General features: G+C 35.3%; 4 protein-coding genes across 7 annotated transcripts; 2 read left to right on the forward strand and 2 right to left on the reverse strand.

The window, feature by feature from the left end:
* Window positions 1-11,894: 11,894 nt before the first annotated feature.
* LOC123723560 lies at window positions 11,895-12,642 on the reverse strand. The gene is made up of 2 exons (XM_045686642.1): window positions 12,211-12,642; window positions 11,895-12,076 (listed from the first exon to the last, which is right to left on the reverse strand). The coding sequence occupies exons 1-2, from the start codon at window positions 12,581-12,583 to the stop codon at window positions 12,045-12,047; spliced, it is 405 nt and encodes a 134-aa protein (XP_045542598.1). The 5' UTR covers window positions 12,584-12,642; the 3' UTR covers window positions 11,895-12,044.
* Window positions 12,643-13,209: 567 nt separating this feature from the next.
* On the reverse strand, window positions 13,210-15,521 carry LOC106712349 (replication factor C subunit 4). Its single transcript, XM_014504865.2, has 6 exons — window positions 15,299-15,521; window positions 14,947-15,222; window positions 14,445-14,663; window positions 14,045-14,204; window positions 13,863-13,945; window positions 13,210-13,473 (listed from the first exon to the last, which is right to left on the reverse strand). Exons 1-6 carry the CDS (start codon window positions 15,403-15,405, stop codon window positions 13,266-13,268), a joined length of 1,053 nt encoding a protein of 350 aa, XP_014360351.2. The 5' UTR covers window positions 15,406-15,521; the 3' UTR covers window positions 13,210-13,265.
* Window positions 15,522-15,885: 364 nt separating this feature from the next.
* Window positions 15,886-17,643, forward strand: LOC106712377 (ribonuclease H2 subunit B). The gene is made up of 5 exons (XM_045686585.1): window positions 15,886-15,925; window positions 16,054-16,263; window positions 16,462-16,586; window positions 16,713-16,887; window positions 17,317-17,643. The coding sequence occupies exons 1-5, from the start codon at window positions 15,886-15,888 to the stop codon at window positions 17,634-17,636; spliced, it is 870 nt and encodes a 289-aa protein (XP_045542541.1). The 3' UTR covers window positions 17,637-17,643.
* An 843-nt stretch (window positions 17,644-18,486) lies between these two features.
* On the forward strand, window positions 18,487-23,173 carry LOC106712451 (YTH domain-containing family protein 1). 4 transcript variants are annotated; one of them, XM_014505024.2, is made up of 6 exons: window positions 18,487-18,702; window positions 18,810-18,834; window positions 19,926-20,057; window positions 20,441-20,572; window positions 20,687-22,254; window positions 22,329-23,173. In XM_014505024.2, exons 1-6 carry the CDS (start codon window positions 18,679-18,681, stop codon window positions 22,368-22,370), a joined length of 1,923 nt encoding a protein of 640 aa, XP_014360510.2. In that variant the 5' UTR covers window positions 18,487-18,678; the 3' UTR covers window positions 22,371-23,173. The 4 variants fall into 4 exon arrangements, with proteins under 4 accessions (XP_014360510.2, XP_045541726.1, XP_014360511.2 ...); XM_045685770.1 differs by having other exon boundaries at window positions 20,441-20,569; XM_014505025.2 differs by having other exon boundaries at window positions 20,441-20,449.
* The last annotated feature ends 650 nt before the right edge of the window (window positions 23,174-23,823 follow it).

Raw genomic sequence — 23,823 nt, forward strand, 5'->3', positions numbered from 1 at the left:
AATTGAAAATCTAAATTTGAATGGAACATTTCATGTGGATAAGATAAATCTATTCTTATACGATTAATGTTTAATTATTAAACCTTTAGTACTCAATAATAATACATTAAAGGCCAATGAAAAGTTACTACAAACAAGTTTATAATGTTAAAGGAACAGTTAGTTTTTATTTGCATTGTCCGGTCGCTGGTCGGTGCACAGGATGCGACCCGTACTTTCCGCGTACCCTGTCATTAGCACCGAGTTATTTAAAGCCAGTTACATACTCTCTACAGAGAAACATCATTTCAAAATAAATTCGCAAAACTATACTTGAAAATAAACTATTGAAAAATCTTTACTATTTTACTAAGGATTAAAAAATCATAACAATAACGGTAAAAACAAAGGAATAAATGCAAAAAAGTAAAGACTTTTTTGCATTTATTCCTTTGTTTTTTACATTAAACAAAGGAACAAAGATTAATTTGCATATCCGTTATGTTTTAAAAATGCAAGAATACAACTTAAATCGCAAAAAAAAAATTAGAAAATAATATAACATTGCTTCGCCTTGCATATATCTTCCATCTGTTTTCGATGCTAAATGAGGGCATCGAAAACACAAGCATGGACATTAGATATATGCATCTTGTTCGATAAGACGATTTTACTACACGAGATGGAGATGTTACAGCTAGCAGCAGTAAAGCCTGATGCGATTTCTCTTTCGCTCCAATTAATAGAAGCCCTGCCTCACAATAGTGCTTGGAACTTCAGCCACTAAGTTACGAGCTATAATTTATGTCAATCAGATATAATTTTGACAGCATTGTGTAACACCGGATATGGCAACATTAATGCTATGACGTGATGAACAAAAATAAAGGAATTGAATTAGCAACATTAAAACGGACATAATTTCTACATGAATGTAGAATATAGAGTTAGCGAGGCGATGTTATTCATACGTTAATATGATCACGATTCGTTCATTTCCAACTGTTGGGTAGTTGGTAGTGGTGGGCCCCTGCCGTCACGCTCGCCTGCCGGCACAGAGTCAATGGTTCGCTTTGACACCGGCGACGGCGACACGCGTTGTGCCTCGCAATTTGTAGGCACTGTTATGCAACCACAGCAGTGGTGCCCAAACTATTCTAGTTGCCTATAAATTATTACGTCGCAAAACCAACGTTTGATAACATTTGATTTACAAGTAGATTACCCGAATACCTTGTAACTTAGCCACAAAAGAATAACATTTTCCCCCACCTCCTGTCACATATTAAAACAAATCTTGAAATATCGTCGTCTCGTCTATGTAATCTTACTAATATTATAAATGCGAATCTTTAGATGGATGGATGGATGTTTGAAGGTATCTACGGAACGGCTCAACGGATCTAGATGAAATGTAACACAGATATAGAACATAATCTGGAAGAACACCTAGGTTACTTATTACGCTTTTTTAATTCCGCGCAGACGGAATCGAAAGCGACAGTTAGTCGAATATAAACATAATACGAGTAAAGTTATAGGTTATCGTCGTAAAGTTTGACAAGCACTGACCGCATAGCATTGTCCTTTGCATTGTCAGACTTCATAACACGCTGTATAACGTATGCGTTAAATTTTACTTCCATGTAATCTATTATTGTGGAAGAAATATTGAATTATTGTAATTTCGTATATTTTCGTATTATTCGTGTACAAGTATTACGTATTATTATTTACTATTTTTTGTATTCGTAGCGGAATAATATTTTGTAATTTTCCGCAAGTACATTAATTAAATCTAACTTGTTGATTTCTTCTTGGAATATATTTCTTAACTTATATGTAGCTTATTATAGCTTAACTATCATGAAGTATCTGATTTGTTGAGTGCTATTGTTTGCATTTGTTTTATACTTTAATCTTTCTTATCGTCAGCAGATTTCATGCACCTTTTTATTAGTTTGTTATATGGGAACTGATTTGTTATGGGTTTAATAGTTTTCCTGGTATTTTACATTAGCAAGCACAATCTTTATCCGTCCCTTTCTTTCTAACTTGTTTTATTAATTTGTTCTAGCTTTACTAATAATGGTAGACATGTCGTGACATTGACACTAAGTTGTGACAACTGCAATCGTGCAGTTACATTCTCAGCAAGATAATTAACACAATTGTGAATTGCAGGAGGTGGTGCCGTATCTGATGGAGGAAATCCGCTCGCTCACATTAATATCCTACAAATGTTTAATTTATGTTTGAAGGCAATGCCATCAAGGGCAATACGACATTGCATTCTTATAAATAAATAGATTTACTAAGTTTGCTCGCTAAAATTTAATTGCTTATGAAGCTACAAAAAGCTGGTTAAACACAACTAAATTTTAGGTATAAATAAAAAAAAGATCTTAACGCCAATTATTACCATTACGTTATTGCAGTTAACACTTAGCTAACTTGATCGTATTCGCTTGCAGACTCGTATGTCGACGTCATAAATATCATCTAAAGACGTAATTCAATTGACGGCCCACGTAATGTTGATTCCACAATCGACAAGAATGAAGAATTTGAGCATTTAGCGTGGCTCTCAGGCGTGTTGCATGGCCGCTTCCAATTGCAAAGAAACCCGAGCAATTGTCCGTAAACAGCTTGCCCGCGACAACTGCCCGAACTCCCGGACAATTGCCCGCAATTAATGCGTCCAATTGAATATCCATTAACCCGTACCTAGAAAGATAATCATCTCTTAGATAATTATCATTTTTAGATCCAATCTTTTGTCTAACCTTTGGTTTCTAAGACCAAAATCTTTCCCTTTTCCCAAACCCTGTCATTATCTTTGAAACGGAAATTTTGGTGTAAGAGACCCATGATAAATGTTTTTTTTTTTTTTTCATTTTATGATTACGCCTTATAGAACCGGCCAACTACAGAAACTTACTGATTTTGCATTCACTTTTATGTTTGTTATACTTACTTAATGTTGGAATTCTGTGGCTTAATTTAAAGGTGTGGATACACCGTACCCAGCTATCCTTGCAATACGTTGCTGTACTATAAATGGGATATCCAAAATGTAACCGATATTCCGAAGATGACCAAGGTCAAATGTTTAAGTCTTTTAAGAATGTTTTGGGCAAGAGAATGACATAAGTGTATATAGTAATTTAGTGCTGTAATTTTATTGAAAATCAAATTCCACATAAGATTAAATACCCATGCGCTAGATTAAACTGTGTCGTTATTAGAACTTGTAACGTAGGGACACTGTCGCAACGAGTATGTCCCAGTCGCGTGAATGAACCGCCGCTGTCGCGTACCACAAGTCCCAATAAACTGGCCACTGGCCTACATAGCAATGAGCTAATTAATTCTATATCGCGTCCTTTACAAGACACCGCACCGAACGTTCGATTAATTCAGCCAGTTAGTACAACCGTCGCCACAAATGTATTGATGAATAATTTAAGACATGAGGCAAGTTCCGAAGCATAATTCCATGTGTTGGAATTTATTACTGTTTCTTTTTTTGTTAACACTATAGATTTTTTACTTCATAAACTTCTTGTCAACACAAAATATACAGAGTAATAACTAAGTTTTAATAACCAAACATACAAGAACAAGAACAATTCAACATTGTAAACATAAGAACATTGATAAGGTGGTCGTAAAAACAGTACGGCAAGCATGGCGGTCCTTTCACACCGCAGCTATACCGCACTAATGAAGTTTCAGCCGCCGGTACATAGTTTTTTAACGAGCACGTAAATGAGGTGAAATATGAATTCATATAATGCAATTTGAACATTACGCACGTCGTAAAATTAGACAAGATTCACATAAAGCTCAGCGACTACAGCGTCGGTTCACACGGACGATTTACGGCCTCATGAATAAAGTCTTGTGAAATTTATAGATACGATACCTGCATTTTGTACAATTATTGTGAGGATTTTCACATTGCTATTATATTTCAACTCATTTTGTAATGCATTTAGGTATATAGATAGTACAAAAGTAACATAAAAATCAAACAAAGAACGAAAATTATGTATTCATTCTCATTTAGTATCTGTTAACATAGTCTCCTGTGTTTTATTGAGTTAAATTAAAAGGGAATAATGTTACATTTCAAATACGTATTTTAAAAGATGTTTTTGATTTACATTTACTAAAAACAAACATTTAACTTTTTTAATATTTTATCCGCTTATTAATCAACCGCATTCGAATTTCAAAAGCGCTTCATTTTGCGACACTGGTACAGAGTAACGGCATAGATAATGTAGTGTACGGAATTGTGAGTTCAGACGCATCGATGCGTGGAACTGACACCGGCGCGACTTAATCACAACTCCGATGTTATTAGCCCTCATCACTGCGCTCACGTAGTCGCGATAAAATGGATTTGTCTTTGCAAAAATGAACGATTGCAGATTGTTGGCCCCATTTCGAGGAAATAACTGTACAAAGTCGGATAATAATAAGCACTTACAACGAATGACAGACGTGGATTCTACGCTGCTGTTAGTAATATTTAGTTGAAAAATGGGCGATAAAATACGTTGGAAATGGAGCAAGATTAAAAAAAACAAGACCAGTAGCAATACTTACTTGTACAGTCTGACACCTGTGTTGTTGGAAAACAAAACCATGTTCCGACGTGTTTTCCTCTCAACACTTATACGGTGGTGAGACCTGATTTGTATTTCATAAAATTAAATACGACATGGAAAAAATCTAGAAACTTACATTCACGAGCTTTTTCCACGAATTAATCGTTTATCGCAAAATATAAGACCACAATCACAACACATGACCGTACCCAAATTTTTTCATTAAATAATTATAAAACCAATCTAGATAGATATTAAATCTGCTTTAACTAGTAGCGTGTACAAAAGTGTATACAGTTGTAACTAATTACATATACATTGGATTATAACCTAACAAGATGATGGCAAAACATATCTGCGTACATCATTTGCACAAATTACTTCGTAACTGTACTTTAAACTGTTTTGTACCATATTTATTTGAATTTCTATTTCGTATTAACTTTTTAACTATTTTTACGCAATAAATTGCACTTTTCTAAATCTGATATAACACTTTTTATAATAACCATAATCAATGTGGTCATTACAAGATGGTTAACGTTTAGATTGCAAAATAGAAAACGTAATACGAAAAATCTGGTATATTATTTATTCTTGCTTTACCTATTTACCTTTATTTGTATCGTGAAATCCCTTTTCTCGTTTGCCTACTCACCATTAAAATATTGCTTATTGATGTAAACTATATTATAAACTAGCTGTCGGCTACGACTCGGTCTGCGCGGAATTAAAAAAAAACATTAATAAGTAGCATATATATTTTCCAGACTATGTTCTACATCCATTCCAAATTTCAGCGAGATGTTTAACAATTCTGTAGACACCTTATAACTTACATCAATCCATCCATCTAAGCATTCGCATTTATTACATTAGTGAGATTTATGCTTTATATAAAAATGAATACATAAAGAACATTGGCCACTATTACACGTGCTAACAAACAAATTGCTATTCTTGAAAAAAAAACTGTTTACGTTACATAAAATAAATAAAATCTGTGTCGGACTTTGACGTCGATGTTCGTTTATTACAAAAAAGCAACAAAGCAAAAGAAACAAAATTTCTTGTAGTACACGATGTGACCCGTTTGAAATAGCTGATAGGAAATTTGTAGCCAATGATTGCTGGCGTCTACCAAAACAACACATACGAACTCAATAACATGCGAGTGAATCATGCACGTTGCATAAAATGAGCCTCGTCTTAACACCAGTTATATGCAACTCGAACAAAACTAATAATTTCATGATAAAAGTCTTTGTATTGTTTTAACCATTTAACAGTAAGTAATCATTGTTTCCTAGGGAGAATATTTAGTAAAGTAAAATCCATTTATTTATGTCAAATTTGTGTTTTCACGTGTTTAGGGTAACTTAATCTTTTGATTTATGTTTACCAAAAATATAACAATCTGGTAAATTTGAATACTGATGGCTTATTTCTTCTGATGGTTTAATACTCTTCACTCAAAACTTCAGGTTGACGATAATTTTGTAACCTTTAAAATTCCTAGTATATATGCTTGACTTATGTATAAATAATAATTTAGTTTGTATTAAGTACTATTAAAGCTTCCTTGCATAAAACGAAGACTAACAGCTTTGAAGTTATAATATGATCTTCATATAAAAAGAAAACAAAACAATGTCAACAAAATGATATTGTTTTGTCTCCATTGATAATAAGCAATCATAATCAGCTCACTATACGTTCGAAGCTTAACCTAAGTCAGGGTTGACTAGGCACTTAGCCCTAGGCACCTACCCACCACCTAGTCCCAGTGCGGATTGGTTGACAGGTCTTAGAATTTATTCGCAGATATGTGCTGGTTGCATTACGATGTTTACTTCATCCTTACCCTTACATTATCAATAAACCAACAAAATATATATAATTTTGTAGTAACGAACAAATTCTTTAAGCGAAGATGGTATGTATGTTAAAAAATACAGGTTGGTATTAAATAAGCTAATTTGAAATTAAAAAACATTCTCAAAAATTAATTTTTGAATATTAATAACTAAGTCTGTGATTTGTAAAAAATTTAATTTGAGACTATATTTTTTACAAATCATTAGAGTGACCTGTATAAGATTGCGCTACGTATCTTATTACACCAGAGATTTATCTTAAAGTACATTTGTTACTTCAGAATGTAATTTTTCAAACGGTCAAATCATACATCTAGCAAGGACTAGTTGAAAGAAAAGATTGTCCAAAACTTTAAAATTTTCGGAATTCATTTTTAGACATAGTTTACAAGTTTCATAGAATTGATAAAATTATATTCAATAAAATGTTCTATATTATGTAAACCTTTACCTTATTTTAAAGAAAAGCTTTGCATTGCTCTGTCAGTACTGATATCTTTTGAACCGCATAAATTGCTTTTTAAATCTTCACCATTATTGTGACCAGAACTAAGGAAGGTATCAAATTATCAAAATGAGTACACAACGAAATTCTCCACACATATCCATTGCGAGAAAAATGGTCAATTTCAAAGCCATTAAATATACATTTTGGAAACATACTTCTTTATATTGAAATGGTATCGTTGCGGTGCCGGTGTGGCAAAAACTTAATAAAGCCGAACCGAAAGGCTAAAATGGCGGGTGAAGGCATCGACCTCGAATGTTTCGCACATAAATCTTGTCCCATCGTAAACGGCGAACGTTCGTTCGGTGTTCGCGGACAAATTACCGCGCGCCGGGCGAGCCGAGTGCGAGTGAAGGCCGTTATTACAACTAATTGGCGACAATCAAGCCCGCTACCGCTTTGTTCGCCACGATTCCCCCTGTATTGCTTCGGTATTTAATATACTCCCACATAAACAACACTACACGACAATCTACAACAACATCTTTGTATGGCTGTTGCGTATTTTTACGTTTTATCTGTGTAAGTAAGTTAGTAGTGTTTAAGCGACCCAAAAGACCAGTATTTATGTTCTATGGATATAAATGAACGGGAAAAAAAGATGAACATGACACTTTGAAAGTACCTACACACTACACAACTACTTTTTTTTCATCTTCTTAATTCTTAAGACTTGGCGCTTTCCTCTTGAATCTTCGTAACTGGTGCGGGAAAAAGTATGTGAAAAGAATGCGTTCAAAAACACTGTTTTTGGTGACAAAAATGACGTCACCATTTGTTCTCAACTAAACAGAATCGAAAATATATTACGAGAATAATATGTGTCCTAATTTGGTCACGACTATTATTTTAAACGTCCGAGCTCCGTCTTGCTTAGAAAAACATGTTTCGGTTTGTCCTTAACGTGTCATTACATACGAAGTTGTTGACAATAGTTTTGTATTGGCTACGACTTTTATGTCCATGTGTACAAAAAAAATTCAAAGTATAATTTTTTTTAATTTTAAAAGTTGGCAAACCTGCAAACGGCCACCTGAATACGAATATGTTAAGGTAGCTATAAACCTATAACCTATACCAAGGATGTAAAAGGTTAGCAAAATTTTCTATATTCTGTAAGTCATATGTTTAAATTTTATGTATTAAGTAAGAATATATTAGCACTTAAGAGTACTTAAATTAATTTCCTTATCGTATACATTATTACATTGTCAATAACATATTGAACAATGTAAAGCGAATGTACAATGAGGGTAATTGAGTCCGCAGGCTGTGTCGAGACGCTGCCGCCATTACATTGATAGACAGCAACCGCTGGCCAACTCGGAGCAATAGCAGTCGAGAAATATAATGTGAAAAATCATTAAATTAACAAACTTTATTAGAATATATTTAATTAAGAATGTAGTTTAAACTTGTTTTAAAATCTATTTAATATCTATACAAAAACCCGCCATTACTAAGTTTTTAACCAAATTAAGATAGAATTAATTCCTTGGTTGTTTTTCTGGATTTTTCTCTCTTAATAAATTACAAAATACATATGTTTCACTAACAAATCGTAAGCAAATGCAAACTTGCATTTAATTTCGTATGAATTTCGTTTCGTTTCGTATGAACGTTATTCTTTCAAAATACAACTTATATCATAAACTGTCCTGAACACTTTTAAGAAGTTTTAAAAGAGTTAATATCATTTTTTTTGGTCAGTTCATAAAGGTTAAGACAGCAAACATATTATGATCATCCGTCTCTTAGTACGATTTCTAACCGTTGGTTTTTGAAACCAAAATCTTTGTATAAAGCATATCGTCATCCTTGTCATAATCTTTGACAATACAGAGATGACAACATGTTTTAAACGGAGATTTTGGTCTCAGAAACCCACGGTAAATCGTTGCAATATCTGTGGGAGTGTCATTTAAATGAATGTGTCGACAATCTATCATGCAACTTGCCTGTGTAACAGATTTATTTTAGACACTAAATCAAAGTCAATAGTTGATGATGTTAATGTCTCAGTTTCTGCAAGAGGCGATATTTTACAATTTAGTTAACACTCATAAAATAAAAAGTGTATAAATTTACACTTCTTGATAAAAGTGGTTATTTTTATCCATGACATTTAAATAAACAAAAAGTAATGAGATTGAATGTGGATGGCTACAAGGAGACAAATAATATGACGGCTGAAAGAGATGTAGTACATACGGTACCGACCCAACCCGTGTTAGGTTAATGGCAGGTTGATAATGTATTCATAATATTTAGGATAATAATTAGTCATAACACCTTACACTAATGAGCATTAATACATGCGTCTGAAAGTGACTTTTGCATGAGATTTTGGTATCAGAAACCAACGATTAGTCCTTTACAAATGATTAATATTTTTAACATAAGATATTAAAAATTAAAAGTCTACATAAATAACATATAAATTTGTTTCCTTCATTTTTTACAATGTCTAAGTTCACTAAGTATAGTAATAACTGTTAAAGACAGTTACAATAATTACTATGAAACGAAAGGAATAGAAAATTCTCGACACTTCTTTCACAATTCACATGTGATTCATACATTTCTAGTGAAAATGCGTAAGTCGCTTTGTATTCCGCTAAGGTATTTAGCGATGTAACAGGCATGTGTGAGCATGACGCGTGAAACAAAAGAAACTTACGTTAGGTCGGTTCCCTCGACCCTCGCTCCGTTCGCACGGCCCTCCCCATCGCGGAAGCGCCAAGTTTACACTGAGAAAAAAAAATGGCAGCGGGCGCACACGCACACATAATCTCTTTTTACCTTTTAACACCATTAGAGAAAGTCGGTACTCTGTAACAAAATATTAAAGGTCACTTGATGTTTTTCCTCGGCAGGAAATCGTGAGATTTATACAATTATACATGAATTAAACCTAGTTTAATACTGATGGTCTAGATTTTTAAAAAAGTATCCTCCATAAATGTCTTCACAAATCTGTACATAGTCCATTAAGTCATTACTATGTTTCCAATGCTGTCTTATAATGCCATTTGTCCATTATAGTTAGAAATATCCAATAAACTTGAGGCTTATATACTTCGTTGTTTCGCGATCCTGCAAGTTCACCGTACCAAAATCATTTAAATAACACAAAACTCATACTTAGCCATAAATTATAAACAAAATTTCAAAACTTACCCCCAATAACCCAGGTAGGTAAGTAAATAAGGATTTTTATTTGCCACCCTGGCACAAATCATACAGTCGTATTTTGCTTAAATGTGTGTTCATGAAATAGGAATGTTATTATCGCACGGTACGCATCCAATGCACGTGTTAACAAAGCTCGCCGAACAATGGGTGGAGCGATGCCGAACGTTAACATTTTTTTAACCAGGGGCCGCTATTAGTTTATCTACCTGAGGGAAGGTAGGTATGTACCTGCTCCCCTAAAACCACTACCCGGAACACAACCAACGCCCCACGGCGTAAGTAGAAACAAGCATAATAGGACGCCTTTACATACCTTGGAACAAATTAACAAAATTGCTTTCAAAATTGACATCCATTTGGAAGTAAGAATACACCACATGCTGAGATTTTTTGTAAACTTAATGAAATAATAAGTGAAAGTTATATAGGTGTAAAATAGAATTTACAAATTATATATAGTAACTTTTTATAAAGAATTTTTTTATACTTATTTTAAGGGGGCAATCTAGCATGAGACCCTTAGTATTAAAAGATTCCTGACACTCATGCATATTTGCCATTCTAAACTGCAAATGCGTTTCTTTTGAGAGAGATTCCTTATCTGCCTTAACGAATCCTGACAAGTGTAAGGAAAATATGCAACTACGTCATCCGTAGTGTAATAACCGTGGGTTTCTAAGACGAAAATCGCTGTTTAAACTTTACTGTTATCTCCGTTTTGACAAAGATTGACTAATGTATAAAACATATCCTCATCCATGTAATACAACTGCTTCCTAGTGAAAATTACGCGCATTAACGTGGTGTTTTTGCAAAAGGATTACGCATTTTATGATATGTCTCCGAATATTGTAGAATTTTTTATATAAATTTGTTCCCTTCATTCTTTCCACTTCGTTTGTCTTGAAAAGCTTGTCTTTAAAAAACTTTGAAGTGAACAAAACTTGAAAAAACGTCTCATCTTTGACCTAGTATAGTAAAATTGTTTTAATTTAAAAGGTAAATCTGTACGCTGCCAAACATGTTTGTAGCAGCTGGCGGCAGGGATTTACCCAGCATGTTGTGCAACATAGATATATTTCTCTCCTTTACCTTGTTGTGATGACTGTGTTTATTGTGGTTTATTGATATTAGTTTCGATTGTCAAATCAATTATAGAATTCACTAATGTTTTCGATTCCTGTCGGTTATCGAATTCAAAAATATTTCGAGTCATAATTGGCTGCATTATCACGTAGACTTCTTCGTTCGCGATGTTCCACCTTAAACTTTAAAACGATAAACGTTGTTGAAAATTGTAGTATTAGCGTCCAGAACAGTTGAAGGTACAGTATAGGTATCCCAGTAATTTTTTATTTAAATAAAATTCAACAAGGCCAAATGGGACAAAGAAGGGGCAGAGTTTATGTAGATATTACTTTCTAAAATTATTTAGGCTGGAATAGATACTTTAAAAGTTTTTCAATCAAGGTTATTCATTGCATAATTAAGAAAAATAGCATAAATATGTCGACACATATTATCTAAATGATGAGAGCATAGTTAATTTATTTTGGAAAACAGTTTTTATTAATTCTTGTTTAAAAATATATTTCATAATTATCTGCATTCAGTCATCAAAGACGACATTATACAAATAGAAAGACTAATTTATATGACTGGAAGTAACCGGAATATAAACTGGAAAGAGCGTTTTAAAATTATGATTGGCTGATTTATATTGGTTATATCAAAGAGGGGTAGGTTGCAGGCGTCAGGTTGACGGCCCCAACCCGTGACGTCACCGCACTGACCACTCCGCTCGATCGGTGGGAGTGGGACCGCCACAATGGCCTTTCTTGGAAGCAGCAGATGCGCTTGCGCCTCTTATAAGTCACCCTTCCCATTTATTTCGTTCCCTATTAAAATATTTTAACATTAAAATAAAACTTCTTTATTAACAACTTACAATAACTGAACGTTTAGAGCAAAAAAACGACAAAAACTTTGTAAGTCCATTCCAAGGAATCATTAACCAAGACAAAAAACTCACAGCGAATAAGCAATGGGTAAGCGGCGTGGAGTGTATCTAAATGACATATTTCGGGCGGCGAGCGGCGAGCAGCGTCGGGCGGCGAGCGGCATGTCGCGGGCAGGTAGACGCCGAGGTTACCGCGTACCTGCCGCGCTAAGGTATCATTACCGCGCACCGGCATCCGAGACCGCCCCGTAATCGACTCGCCTTCGCACCGTAACGCCGACACGCGAAGATCATCGCAACTTCCATGGATGAGTGTGGATCTAGTCATGATGGTAATAGAACATGCACTAAACCTCCACTCATCGAAAGAATTGACCTTATCGCCGAACGTCGCCTCCGTCGAATCCAGCACTGCACGCACTATGAGCGACATCGTGACGCACATAACCGAACGTTAACAAGCACGTTGCCGTGATTAAAAATTATGAATTACATGCTGCTGCGCTTCCGACGACGTGAGCACAGCGCGCAAGCACGGCACGAAATAAACGGTCGAGATTTGAAATCTGGAAATCTAGACGCTGCGTTAGCAGTCGCGGTGGGGAGGCTCCGGCCAATGGGGAGCGAGCGCGCGCAAACCGTGAAGCGGTGGGGCGCAACTCCGCGCAAAGAACGTTATTTTCTTTCTTTCCTACTCGCTCTCGCGTCCGTTCAACCGACAGCGGAAGTGAAATGAACGCGCGTAAACTATAGTATAGGCAAAGGCATTGCCTGGGCAGGCAGTACCAGGCGCGCTCAGTGCACCTGCTGCCGCACGCTAACTACCCACCGTATAACAAAATTTAAATAATCACAATGAAAAATGCTAACTGCTGTTTTATACGAGTATTATGTAAAACTAAGTAAGAAATTTTAAAATAGATCAAGTAGGCGATTTTACTGCGACATCTTTTACTGAGAAATGTTTAGATATAACGAGCCAGCCAGCCAGCCAGTAACTTTTCATAGCTAAAATGTTTACTATAATTTTCAAGTTGTAATTTTTGTTTCAATCAAACAACTGGATGCTCTTTATTCATTTTATTTATCAAATCAAACTTACAAGGACATAATCTCTTATAATAAAATCAGGGATTGTTATTAGCCATGATGATGGTACAACCGAGGTCTGTGAGCTGCATGAACTCTGCGCCACCATCCAGCAAGCGGTGTGAACAGACTGCCAGCTTTTCGCTGATCACACACTTCTGCTTGTTGGTCAGATGGCCCGCACAGACGACCGCCGCGCTCAACTGTTCCAGCAGCTGTGATGCAGAATATGCGTCCATTAGGAACCTGTAACACAAGTTGCCATCCCATTTTTCAGAACAAAGTGACATAAAAATTAAAACATTGCAAAAACAAACTGTCATGTCGACATCACTAACGCCATCTTGTTTCTGTTGAAACCACTTTCTTTCTAAGCCATTATTGGATTTGGTTTTTTGTTATTAAAGAATATTGTTAAAGTCATTTTCAAATAATAATAAAAATATTACAAATGTGAAAGGTTTTATGTTTCTTAGAAGGTATTTCCATAACAGCTCAACAGATCTAGCTGAAATTTGGCACAGATGTAGAAAATATTTTGGAAAAACACATAGGCTATTAATATAACTTTAATTCTGGACTTTAATATGGACGGAGTCTCGGGAAAAAGCTATTCATCTGATAAAAATACTTACTTCTTAACAAATATCTCTAGCTCATTATAATTCTTGATGCTTAAATATTCATTGACCAAATTATCGGGAACTAAACCAGTCACCTGAAATGATAAATTATGAGTTATTTTTTTATATTTATTGTAATTACTTGAAAGGTAATGTATTAAATACTTATTTCAATTTAGTTTATTAAAAACTACCTCAATTAATCCATCAGCGGTAACTTTGCCAAGTAAACGCTGGCAACATTGCAGGGCGGTGAGTGCTCGCCGCAAATCACCATCACAAGTGTGTACAGCCTGCTGAAGCACTTCACCATCACCAACATCCACACCCTCTGCACTGCAAACTTCCTGTAACCTAAATTACATTTCATTACATTATTAAAAATTTTACAAGAATTAAGAGAAACTTTTGCTAAATAAAGTAATTTGATAAAGTAAACTGTGACAGTCAAAAGTTATTCATATGCTACTTAAAATTTAAATTATGAGAAATCTAAATTAGGGAGTCCCTAAGTGTAGGTTTCTTGTACTACACCATTTTAAAACTGGATGCATCAGAAAGACTTTTAACTCTGAAATTCTTTTACAAACTAACCTTTTAATAACATTTTCTTTTGCTAGCGGCTTGAACCTGAACTTTGAACATCTGCTAGTGATGGGTGGTATGATTCTGGACACATAGTTGCAGATAAGACAGAACCGAGTTGTGCGTGTTTCCCTCTCCATGGTCCTACGTAGTGCTGCTTGAGCTGCTGTCGTCATTGAATCTGCCTCATCCAGGATAACCAACTTATATGGAGGACACGGTCTGCCACTAAAATTTATAAATTTTTTTGGAATCATCTTTGAATATGTACTGATTTTAGAATTGTTTTTGATTTCAAAAGATTTACATAAGAGAATTCAGTTACAAAATCTGTGTTAACTCTGATTTATTAATTTAAAAGTAAATTAAATAATTTAAAAAGCAACAAGTTTATAAAATGTTGTAGTCCTTTGTGTAAATTTTGTTTAATACCTAAAATAAAAATATTAACTTCACATGTTTAAGCAAAGGGTTACTTAAATTTTCTGGTTTTGATTAAAAATTCACTTACTCTGCTTTGGTATTACTGACAGTTAGTTGAGCAAACGATTTGACTTTATCCCTCATTACTTGTATGCCACGTTCATCCGAGGCATTTAGCTCCAACACACGGTCGCGGGTTATATCACCAAAGAGCTGCCTTGCAGCTGCTAGAATAGCACTAGTTTTACCAGTTCCGGGAGGTCCATAGAATAATAAGTGAGGTAAATCACCACCCGATAAACATTCCCTTAAAACTTGTACAACTTCACCTTGATCAACTATATCGTCAATTGTTTTAGGTCGACTATAAAAAAAAAACAAGTTTAATTGCTTTTAACACAAAGAGAAGGAAAACTTGAGTAACATTTAAAAATACGAACTATTTTTCAACCCATGGTGCCGGTGGTTTCTTCTTCGTAGGTTTTGAACCTGACGTTGACGGCCTATCGGTTGCAGACAATTTCCCCGTCTTTAAAAAAGCTTGCATGTTTTGATGTATCAAATTAATAGCGCAATATTAAGATGTGTACAGCTTTTAAATTTTAAATACAATAAAATTGTACGAAATGGCGGCAACGAAAGTTTTGTATTTCGCAAATGTGTTTGACATTGACATTTGAGTAATTTGACAGAAAAAGCTGGAAGCTTCATGACATTGATGGTATCCTATAAATAATATTATTTTCTTGTTGTTTGGAGATCTAATACGAAATCGCCAATTTAAAATAATTTTTAAGATTTGATTTAAAAAATAAGGATAGTAAAGTAAACGTTAGTTCTCCTCGTTTTAGAAAAAAAGCATGGCTGTATGATGGCTGTTGTATAAGATCGTTGACTTATCTGTTATCTGGTCCGTTTGACATTTGACTTTAATTTGGTTATGGATTGGCGAAAAGTTCTGCTGAAAGCTGGGCGGGAAATTTCTATTTCTATTTATATATTATAAAGTAACAAGAAGTAAATGAATATGACTACTAGATCACAAAAGAAATCAAACTCTACATCAAGTAATTTAAGTGTATCTCAAAAAAGAATAGAAAACTCGTGGATTTTACTTATTTCAGGTGAAAAAGTGTCTTAACAACCTTTATGTAGCTTACAGACTTAAAATTATAATGATGTAAAACCTTTACAGAATCGTTATTTGAAAATAGCAGTTTCAGCATTATTACACTTCCTCATCCAGCTAATGGAAATTTATCGAAGTATTGCTTAGATAATGTTCACAACAAAATCTTTGAAGTGATGACATTCAGTGAACCATATAGATCATGGTTTATTGGCGACTTTGTTAAATCTGACGGGAGTATTTTAATGATTACTCCGATAAATCCATTATTTTTAGGTTTGTATAATTCATTTATGCCAAAATACATATTTTTTATTATCTCTAGGAAAAGAATTTAACAATCACTACACGATATATGTATCTGCAGGGATCAGTCACAATTGAAGCAAAAACATGTATTTTTACCATATTATTCAATATATCTAGAACTTAATTTCAAACAATATGTTTTTATGATTAAATGCTTTGTTTTAGTTCTCCCTAGATTAAAGGAACAATGTCTCAACAGAGCTGTACCATTAAATGATTTATTATCAGAAAAGGGGTTTGATAAAATTATTGACTTTGTTAAGAACATGGACAATATCGGAGATTTAAAGGTGAATAAAATGATTAACATAATTTTAAGTTTATAAAACATAACATTATATTTTCAATTCAAGTAGACCATTAAATAGTTATTGCATTTTTGCATACTTGCATATTGAAACTTTCTATATTATTAGGGTCCAGCAGAAATGAAAGCCTACAAATATAATGAGGAAAAAACATTAAACTGGTTAGAAGAAAGGATTCATAAAGTTGCAAAAGTTTTAAATGAAAAAAATGTCCATGTAGTATCTGGAGCAGTTTCATCTACTTTTGTGTCCAGTAACCTAAACAATGATAGCATAGACGAAGGTTTGTACAAATGATACAGTAGTCTATCATTTTTTTATTTATCTGAATCCTTTTGTACTTTTCATATATTTTCAAGTCATGATTACAAGAGCAATAAGATTACCTTTGGAGACAGATATTGTAAGACTAGTCTAGTTGTGACAAATGTTCCACAACATAAAATTGGTGTCATTTAGTGAAGTACCATTAAAAAGGGTCCAAAAGCCTTATTAGAAAGTAAAGCCTTTGGTCCCTTCCCATTGTTTGTTCCCCTTCATTGTTTGTCTCGTTGTGTTTGGTTATTACAAGATGGCAAACGGGCAAGCGGCCACATTAATTCTCTTTTCAAATTGTCATCGTATTTTAGAGTAACAGTTTATATCAAACATATCTGCTTTTTGTTTACTTACTAAATTTATTATATGTGTATAAATATATGTGTCTTTTCAGAGTTTTATCTAAAATATGCTCATGGTATTATATCTGAGTACCTTCAAGAGGACTTAGTTGAAAAACTAGAAAAACGATTCAACTTTAAACCAGAAATTATTGAGACTGTTGGAAAGAAGAGAAAGTCTGAAGTAGATCTAAATAACTCAAATAAAAAAGCTAAAAATGAATCCACATGTGAAGATTTTAATGATGTGAAAGCTGGTGTTCTGTTAAATGGATCCTCTGAGACCAAAAAGAAGCCAACAGCTAAAGAAAAAGCTAGACAAAAGGCTGCAAGTGGAACAAAAACAATATCTTCATTTTTCACAAAAAAATAAATGGCCTTTAAACTAAAGTTAGTTTTATTTTAATTTTGGATGCAGTACAAGTAAATCGTGTTTGTTTACATTTTCCTTTTACAATCCAAAATGTGTCATAGTATTAAGTTTTTAATTAAATTTATATCCCTTTAAGGTTAACGCGGACTTGTCAATTCCTCTCCCAAATGCCACTGCTAAAATAGCTTTATGTATGTTACAGGTAAAATTAAGGATTTATGCCTAGTTGAAATATTGTGGCAGTAGTAGATAGCAATGCGTGAATTGGCCAACACGCCGGTGCAGTACCACAATCACACAAAAAACAGGCGTGAAGTGGAAGCAATTCCGCGTTTCGTCTGATAAGTGTGGTGCCGAAAGCCTAATTTTAGTCCTTTTTTCCTTTCCACCTTTTTCTTACAAGGAAAGGATGGGAAGGGGCAGTGGATTTGACGGTGCGCGGAACTCATAGGAAGGGGATTCTATTAAGTCGATTAAAAAGCAACACATCTGCTATTGCGTATGTCTATGGGCAGTGGTCGCTTCGCTACTTGGTGAATCAGGTGACCGCTTGCTCGTTTGTCAACTTAAACTATTTAAAAAAATGCCAGTACACTAGCGCTGGCCTGGTATGGACTGTATGGCCTCACTGGCGCCTAGTGGCGGTTAGTGTTTACATTATACCAGTTGTATGCTAGTAATGATTTTGAGCGCAACTGTCCTATTGTACTCACAGGTAAACCAGGCGTTATATTTGTTACACTATTACTGTAATAATGATGATCAAAAATTTATATTTAGTGAGTTTGACCGTATGTTCAAAAAAAATTTTGCATCTGTCAATATTTTTTACTAGTAACATTATGTGACGGTCGCCATTGCTACGTCCATATTATCTCGTATTCAATAGGACTTTCATAGCCATTTCATATATTGCTGACTTTTTAATTATTGTGTTTCGTGGACAATTTGGACACAGTGAAGTGTAACTGATGTGATTTTATATTGTTATCGTCTTGAGAATAACTTTAATAAGTTGTCAATATTCTTGAAATCGCGGCCAATGTCAGCAGGCGTGTCAGATCAGGTATTTCGTTTTTTCACATATTTTTGTATTGTTTATGCTTCATTAGATGACTTTTTCCGTTAAAATTTGCTGTTTTCTTTATTGTTTCATATCCGTTGGGCGTTTAGCGGATGAAAGGACAAGGGAACCAAGGTAAATATGTACCATTATGACGTTGCAAATGTTTTCTCCGTGGGCTGGACACCTCGCGCCGGTCAGCGTCGTGTCCGGTATTAAATGTGTGCGATATTTTACATCGTTTGATTAAAATTCATATATTTACCTTTAACCAATGATTTTATAGTACGTACAATGTAACATATTGCAATCATGAGAAATTACAATAGATTTGATACCAATAATAATGCATTACTATTCCCCCTGGATATGTTATACGATAATCTGTGATACAGTGATAAAAACTACCTAGTCTATTGTGTTGTATATTTGAAATTTTATTTAATTCTTTAAATTTTAAATGTAGTATTGGCATTTTCTTAAGTATTTCCCATCATGAAAAGATGATATAAAAACATCTTAAGTTTTATTTCTGAACAAGTAAATTGATGTAAAAAATTATACATGTTGAATTGTTTGGGAAACTAAATATAATTTGCTTTGTTTTGGTTTTTGTTAAAATTATATCTACTTTTGAATTAATCAATACAGATAAGATATTTAGTCACACAAAATCCAGATAGCATTCACTATTTGCTTATAATACATTTTGTTTAATGACAAATATAGAGAGCTTTAGGACACCTGAGTAAATAAAGTAAACATTTGACTTCATTACTTGGCTATTGAAAAAAAAAAATATGAGAAAACCAATCACAATATAGAAATATATTATGTGTTAAGTATAAATAACAGGATAAGAAAATTTATGTGAAAATAAACTGTAACTTGTTCACATTTAAAGTGATAGCATAATCTTTTTCTATTTCTTACCAATCCTGTAAAAGTAAAAATAAGTTCCAATAATATTGCTTACTAACCTAAGCTAAATGGGAAAATTGAATATGTACATTTATACTTGACATGGTAGGTATTAAATAGATGTATTACTGTTTTCGAATATCTTGATGGTCCATAGTCATAGGTGTGATGCGCAGAGCCCTCCCCCTGCATCCCGCTATGACCCACTACACCTAAAATTATTAACCCAAGAGATTGCCAAGATATCTGAAAACTACAATACCAATTTTTGTACTAATAAGAATTTGTTTGGATTTAATTTACAGTGACAAATGTACCTAAAGAGCAACAGTTAGAAAGTGGTGGTGACGAGCTAGCGGAGGTGTCATGGCGTCACCAGCAGCAACCCTCGTATGCTCCACCCATCTCATCAGCAGCCGATCCCTACAGCGCGGCAGGTAGGTACATAATCTATTTTAAATTTTTTTTTGCAAAATTTTTAGTTTACATTAGCTCCTACAATAAATTAAGGTTTTGTTTTAAAATTTAGTTAGGTTTCATTTTATTTATGTTTTCTATATTAGTTTGGATAGGTTTAGCTTATTGTAATTACATTATTTACGTTCAAATATATTACTAATCTTTTCAAATATCTTGGCGACCCAAAGTCATTGGTGCGCTGCACAGTATCTTTTTCTTGCATCCCGCTTCACCCTAACAATGTGTTCTGTGCAGTGTCGCGCACAAAGTTATCAGCTGCCAAAATATAAGAAACTTAGTTGTAGCAAAATATATGTGTTATTTCTGATTTCCATAAAATAACTTTTTTTTTAAATTGCAGGTTATTATGGTACAACAGCTCTTCCTTACCAAGCTTTTGGAGTTGGGGATGGTACATGGTCCACCAATGGAACCGACCCAATGACATTCCTCGGGGGATACAATCCTCACGATTCTTATGGAATGGATGGTAGCTAGTATTAATGCAAATTAAAGGATTAAGTTCAAATTGCTGTGTTCAATTTTTATATTGCTTTAATACCTTAAGTTTGAATTCAAAGTAAATCTTGGTAATTTTAACTTTCAGGTGTTTTTGGACCATCAACAACACCCTTCTCAACAGCTGCATTCGGGCAGCCAGCTTCAACTTTTAATTACTTTCATGGAAATGGTGATTACTCAACTTGGGGTCAATTAGGTCGTGCAAAACAGTACGATGATTACTACAGGGCTGACGGTTTGTACGTTCCAGACGGCATTAAGGCTGTCGACAGCGGCGTTCAGGCTCTTTCGCTCGGGGAACATAAAACCGATAAAGAGCGCATCTCCGAGCTCAAAGACGTATCGAGTGGATCGCAACCCAAAAAGATGACATGGGCTTCCATCGCCAGCCAACCGGCGAAACCGGCACCGACATCCCAAACGGTAGGGTTGAAAAAGAAAGGCCCGGGAATGCCCCCGCCGCCGATAGTGCCCGGGAAACACAACATGGACATCAGTACGTGGGATGCCGGTAAGAGTGCTCCGGTCGTCACCGCTCCACCGCCGCCGCCACTCCAACCACCGCCAGTACCGGCGCCGCTGCCGATGCCGCCGACACCGGCTCCGGCCCAGCCTCCGGCGCCCGCACCTGCTTCTCTGCAAAGGGGTCCTCCGCCGCAGCACCAGCCGCCCCCGCCGGCCTGGGCGCACGCCCCCCGCGCTCCGCCGCCGCATCAGCCGCGTCCGCCTCTACCTACGCCATCCATACCACCACCGCAGGTCGTCACAAACCCTGCACCTACCCCTCATCCCGTACTCGATGAGCTCCGCGTAAAAAATGATTACAATCCCAAGGAGTTTGACTTAAGTGCACCCTTAGCACGATTCTTTGTTATCAAATCTTACTCTGAGGATGATATACACCGTAGCATTAAGTATGAAATATGGTGCAGCACCGAGCACGGGAACAAACGTCTCGATGCCGCGTTTCGGGAACGCGAAAGAGAAGGCGGCGCGGTCTTTCTCTTCTTCTCTGTCAACGGCAGTGGACATTTCTGCGGTATGGCGCGCATGACGAGTGCAGTCGATTATAACTCCAACTCTAATGTGTGGTCGCAGGACAAGTGGAAGGGTCAGTTCCGAGTCAGGTGGATATATGTAAAGGACGTTCCGAATGTGCAATTGCGTCATATCAAGTTAGAGAATAATGAAAACAAGCCAGTGACGAATTCCCGCGATACACAGGAAGTGCCACATGCGAAAGGTCTCCAGGTGCTACGGATTATGCATAGTTACTGCCATTCTACCTCAATTTTTGACGACTTCATTCATTACGAAAGACGTCAAGAAGAGGAAGATTCGCGTAAAGTGCCTCACCATCCCCAGGACAATAACCGCGAGGATCATGAGGGTGGACGTGGGTATCGTAATTATCGTGACTATCGTGATCACCGTGAGGGTCGCGAGGGGCGTGACGGCCGTGACGGGCGCGATGGACGGGACGGCCGCGACCATCGAGACGCGCGGGATCATCGCGATGCACGTGACCCGCGGGATCATCGCGATCCTCGCAACCCGCGCGACTCCCGCGACCACCGCGACGACCGCGACGGCCGCGACATGCGTGACCATGACTATCGTGACCGCGATTCCAACTATAGATCTCACCATAAGGTTTGTGATAATGTTCTTTGCTATTACCTAAGATTCATATTTTATTGTTGTAATAAATTTATTATGGCTTTCAGGATAGAGACGGATCACGTGGCCGCGGGCGCCCCCGCAACTGATCGTGTTTGATGTGTGAGAAAATTACAAGGACTGGCTTCTCTCCATAGATAAATAGTATTCTAAACGATTGGTACCGCATAAACATTTCACTTGTATGTATGTAGATATACATACAGAAGGAAGAATCAATTTGCGACCGATTGAGCTGTAATCTGAACAATTATATATTAAACATCATAGAATATTGTTGTTTTGAACAGTGCTTTCCTTACGAAAAAAAACTATCTACAAATTAAAATGTGCTAATAATATTTTGTACTGGAAGAACGTTTAATTACAAACGGTTAGTGGATAAACAGGACATTAATTAATTGTCAACAAATTGTCGTGTGTCGTTTACGTAGCATACGGCTAAAGTGGGAATTGTGGACTTTATTTCAAATTTGTGGACTAAATCAATTATAAAATATAGTAATTTTATAACTGCAAAAATTCTGTTGTGAGAGGAGTTGATCCTTTAATGAGAGACTGGTGCGGAGTGCGGACAACATCGATGTGTACGTCGCTGAGTGTAGTGTTAGAACTATCCCGCATTCGTCAGTGTCGGAAATGTTATAAAAATACTAGTAGTTTATGTCAGTGGAGACTTGTATAACTTTTATATATTACATATAAATCGTAATCACATGAGGTGTGGACATTTTATACAACTTTTTTTTTATTATTCAAAAGTGAATGGATTCTCTCGTGGCATTGAGATTGTTTAAACTCCATGCACCTAATGAATGGTGTTGAAACAACAAATTATAACCTTATGAATTTATGTAACAATCAACAAAATCATTATGTCAAAAGTATAAGATAAAGTTATGTACTAATTTTGTTTTAGCTTCAGTAGATTTAACAAAATTGGGACTGTTCATTATTGATTTGTACTATATGTATATGTTTTATATATACACATGTTTTCTAAAATAAAACTTAAAGTATTTTATATTTTTAAGTGCAACAAACGTGTGACGAGAGAAAATTTATCGATAAATGAATTTGCATATTGACATACAATAGATTTATTTGTTATATCATCCCCCCCACCTTGTTTTCAAGTGCCTTTTTATCTTTTTTAAAACGTTAGATTTATTTAGTTTTAATGCCACACTATATTTTACATTATTTTTATTTTACAAATATAGTAATTTGCTGTTGCATGCTACATGTATTTCATTGCAATTTAGATGTTGATTTCTAAGTATAGGAGTAATTGTTCCGTTAACAGCTTGCCCCAGGAACACAGAATTGTTTAAATTCAACAATAAAATTGTAAAAAAAGCATTGATGTGTAGATGGTGATTTCTCTACATTGTGTGATTAGTTTGTGTTTCAGTTTTCTCAAATTTTACAAGAATTATGTCAGGTATTTATAATATAGAGTTCAAATAATATCGGATTAAAACCTGTCATAGACGTTGTTAAGTATTATTTTAATCCAACCTTTGCCTTTTTTATTTTTCT

The sequence above is a fragment of the Papilio machaon genome, chromosome 3 (genome assembly GCF_912999745.1).
Source record: "Papilio machaon chromosome 3, ilPapMach1.1, whole genome shotgun sequence".
In the NCBI taxonomy this organism is placed as follows: domain Eukaryota; kingdom Metazoa; phylum Arthropoda; class Insecta; order Lepidoptera; family Papilionidae; genus Papilio; species Papilio machaon.

Coding starts and splice junctions, on each gene's coding strand:
- LOC123723560 (XM_045686642.1), bottom strand. CDS start 12,583: ATGTGCGTCACGATGTCGCTCATAGTGCGTGCAGTGCTGGATTCGACG. Junction 12,077..12,210: donor TTACCCATTGCTTATTCGCT/GTGAGTTTTTTG, acceptor ATATTTTAATAG/GGAACGAAATAAATGGGAAG.
- LOC106712349 (XM_014504865.2), bottom strand. CDS start 15,405: ATGCAAGCTTTTTTAAAGACGGGGAAATTGTCTGCAACCGATAGGCCG. Junction 15,223..15,298: donor GCACCATGGGTTGAAAAATA/GTTCGTATTTTT, acceptor TTTTTTTTATAG/TCGACCTAAAACAATTGACG. Junction 14,664..14,946: donor GTCAGTAATACCAAAGCAGA/GTAAGTGAATTT, acceptor TATAAATTTTAG/TGGCAGACCGTGTCCTCCAT.
- LOC106712377 (XM_045686585.1), top strand. CDS start 15,886: ATGACTACTAGATCACAAAAGAAATCAAACTCTACATCAA. Junction 15,926..16,053: donor GAAATCAAACTCTACATCAA/GTAATTTAAGTG, acceptor AAACCTTTACAG/AATCGTTATTTGAAAATAGC. Junction 16,587..16,712: donor ACAATATCGGAGATTTAAAG/GTGAATAAAATG, acceptor CTATATTATTAG/GGTCCAGCAGAAATGAAAGC.
- LOC106712451 (XM_014505024.2), top strand. CDS start 18,679: ATGTCAGCAGGCGTGTCAGATCAG. Junction 18,703..18,809: donor CAGCAGGCGTGTCAGATCAG/GTATTTCGTTTT, acceptor TTGGGCGTTTAG/CGGATGAAAGGACAAGGGAA. Junction 18,835..19,925: donor GAAAGGACAAGGGAACCAAG/GTAAATATGTAC, acceptor TTTAATTTACAG/TGACAAATGTACCTAAAGAG.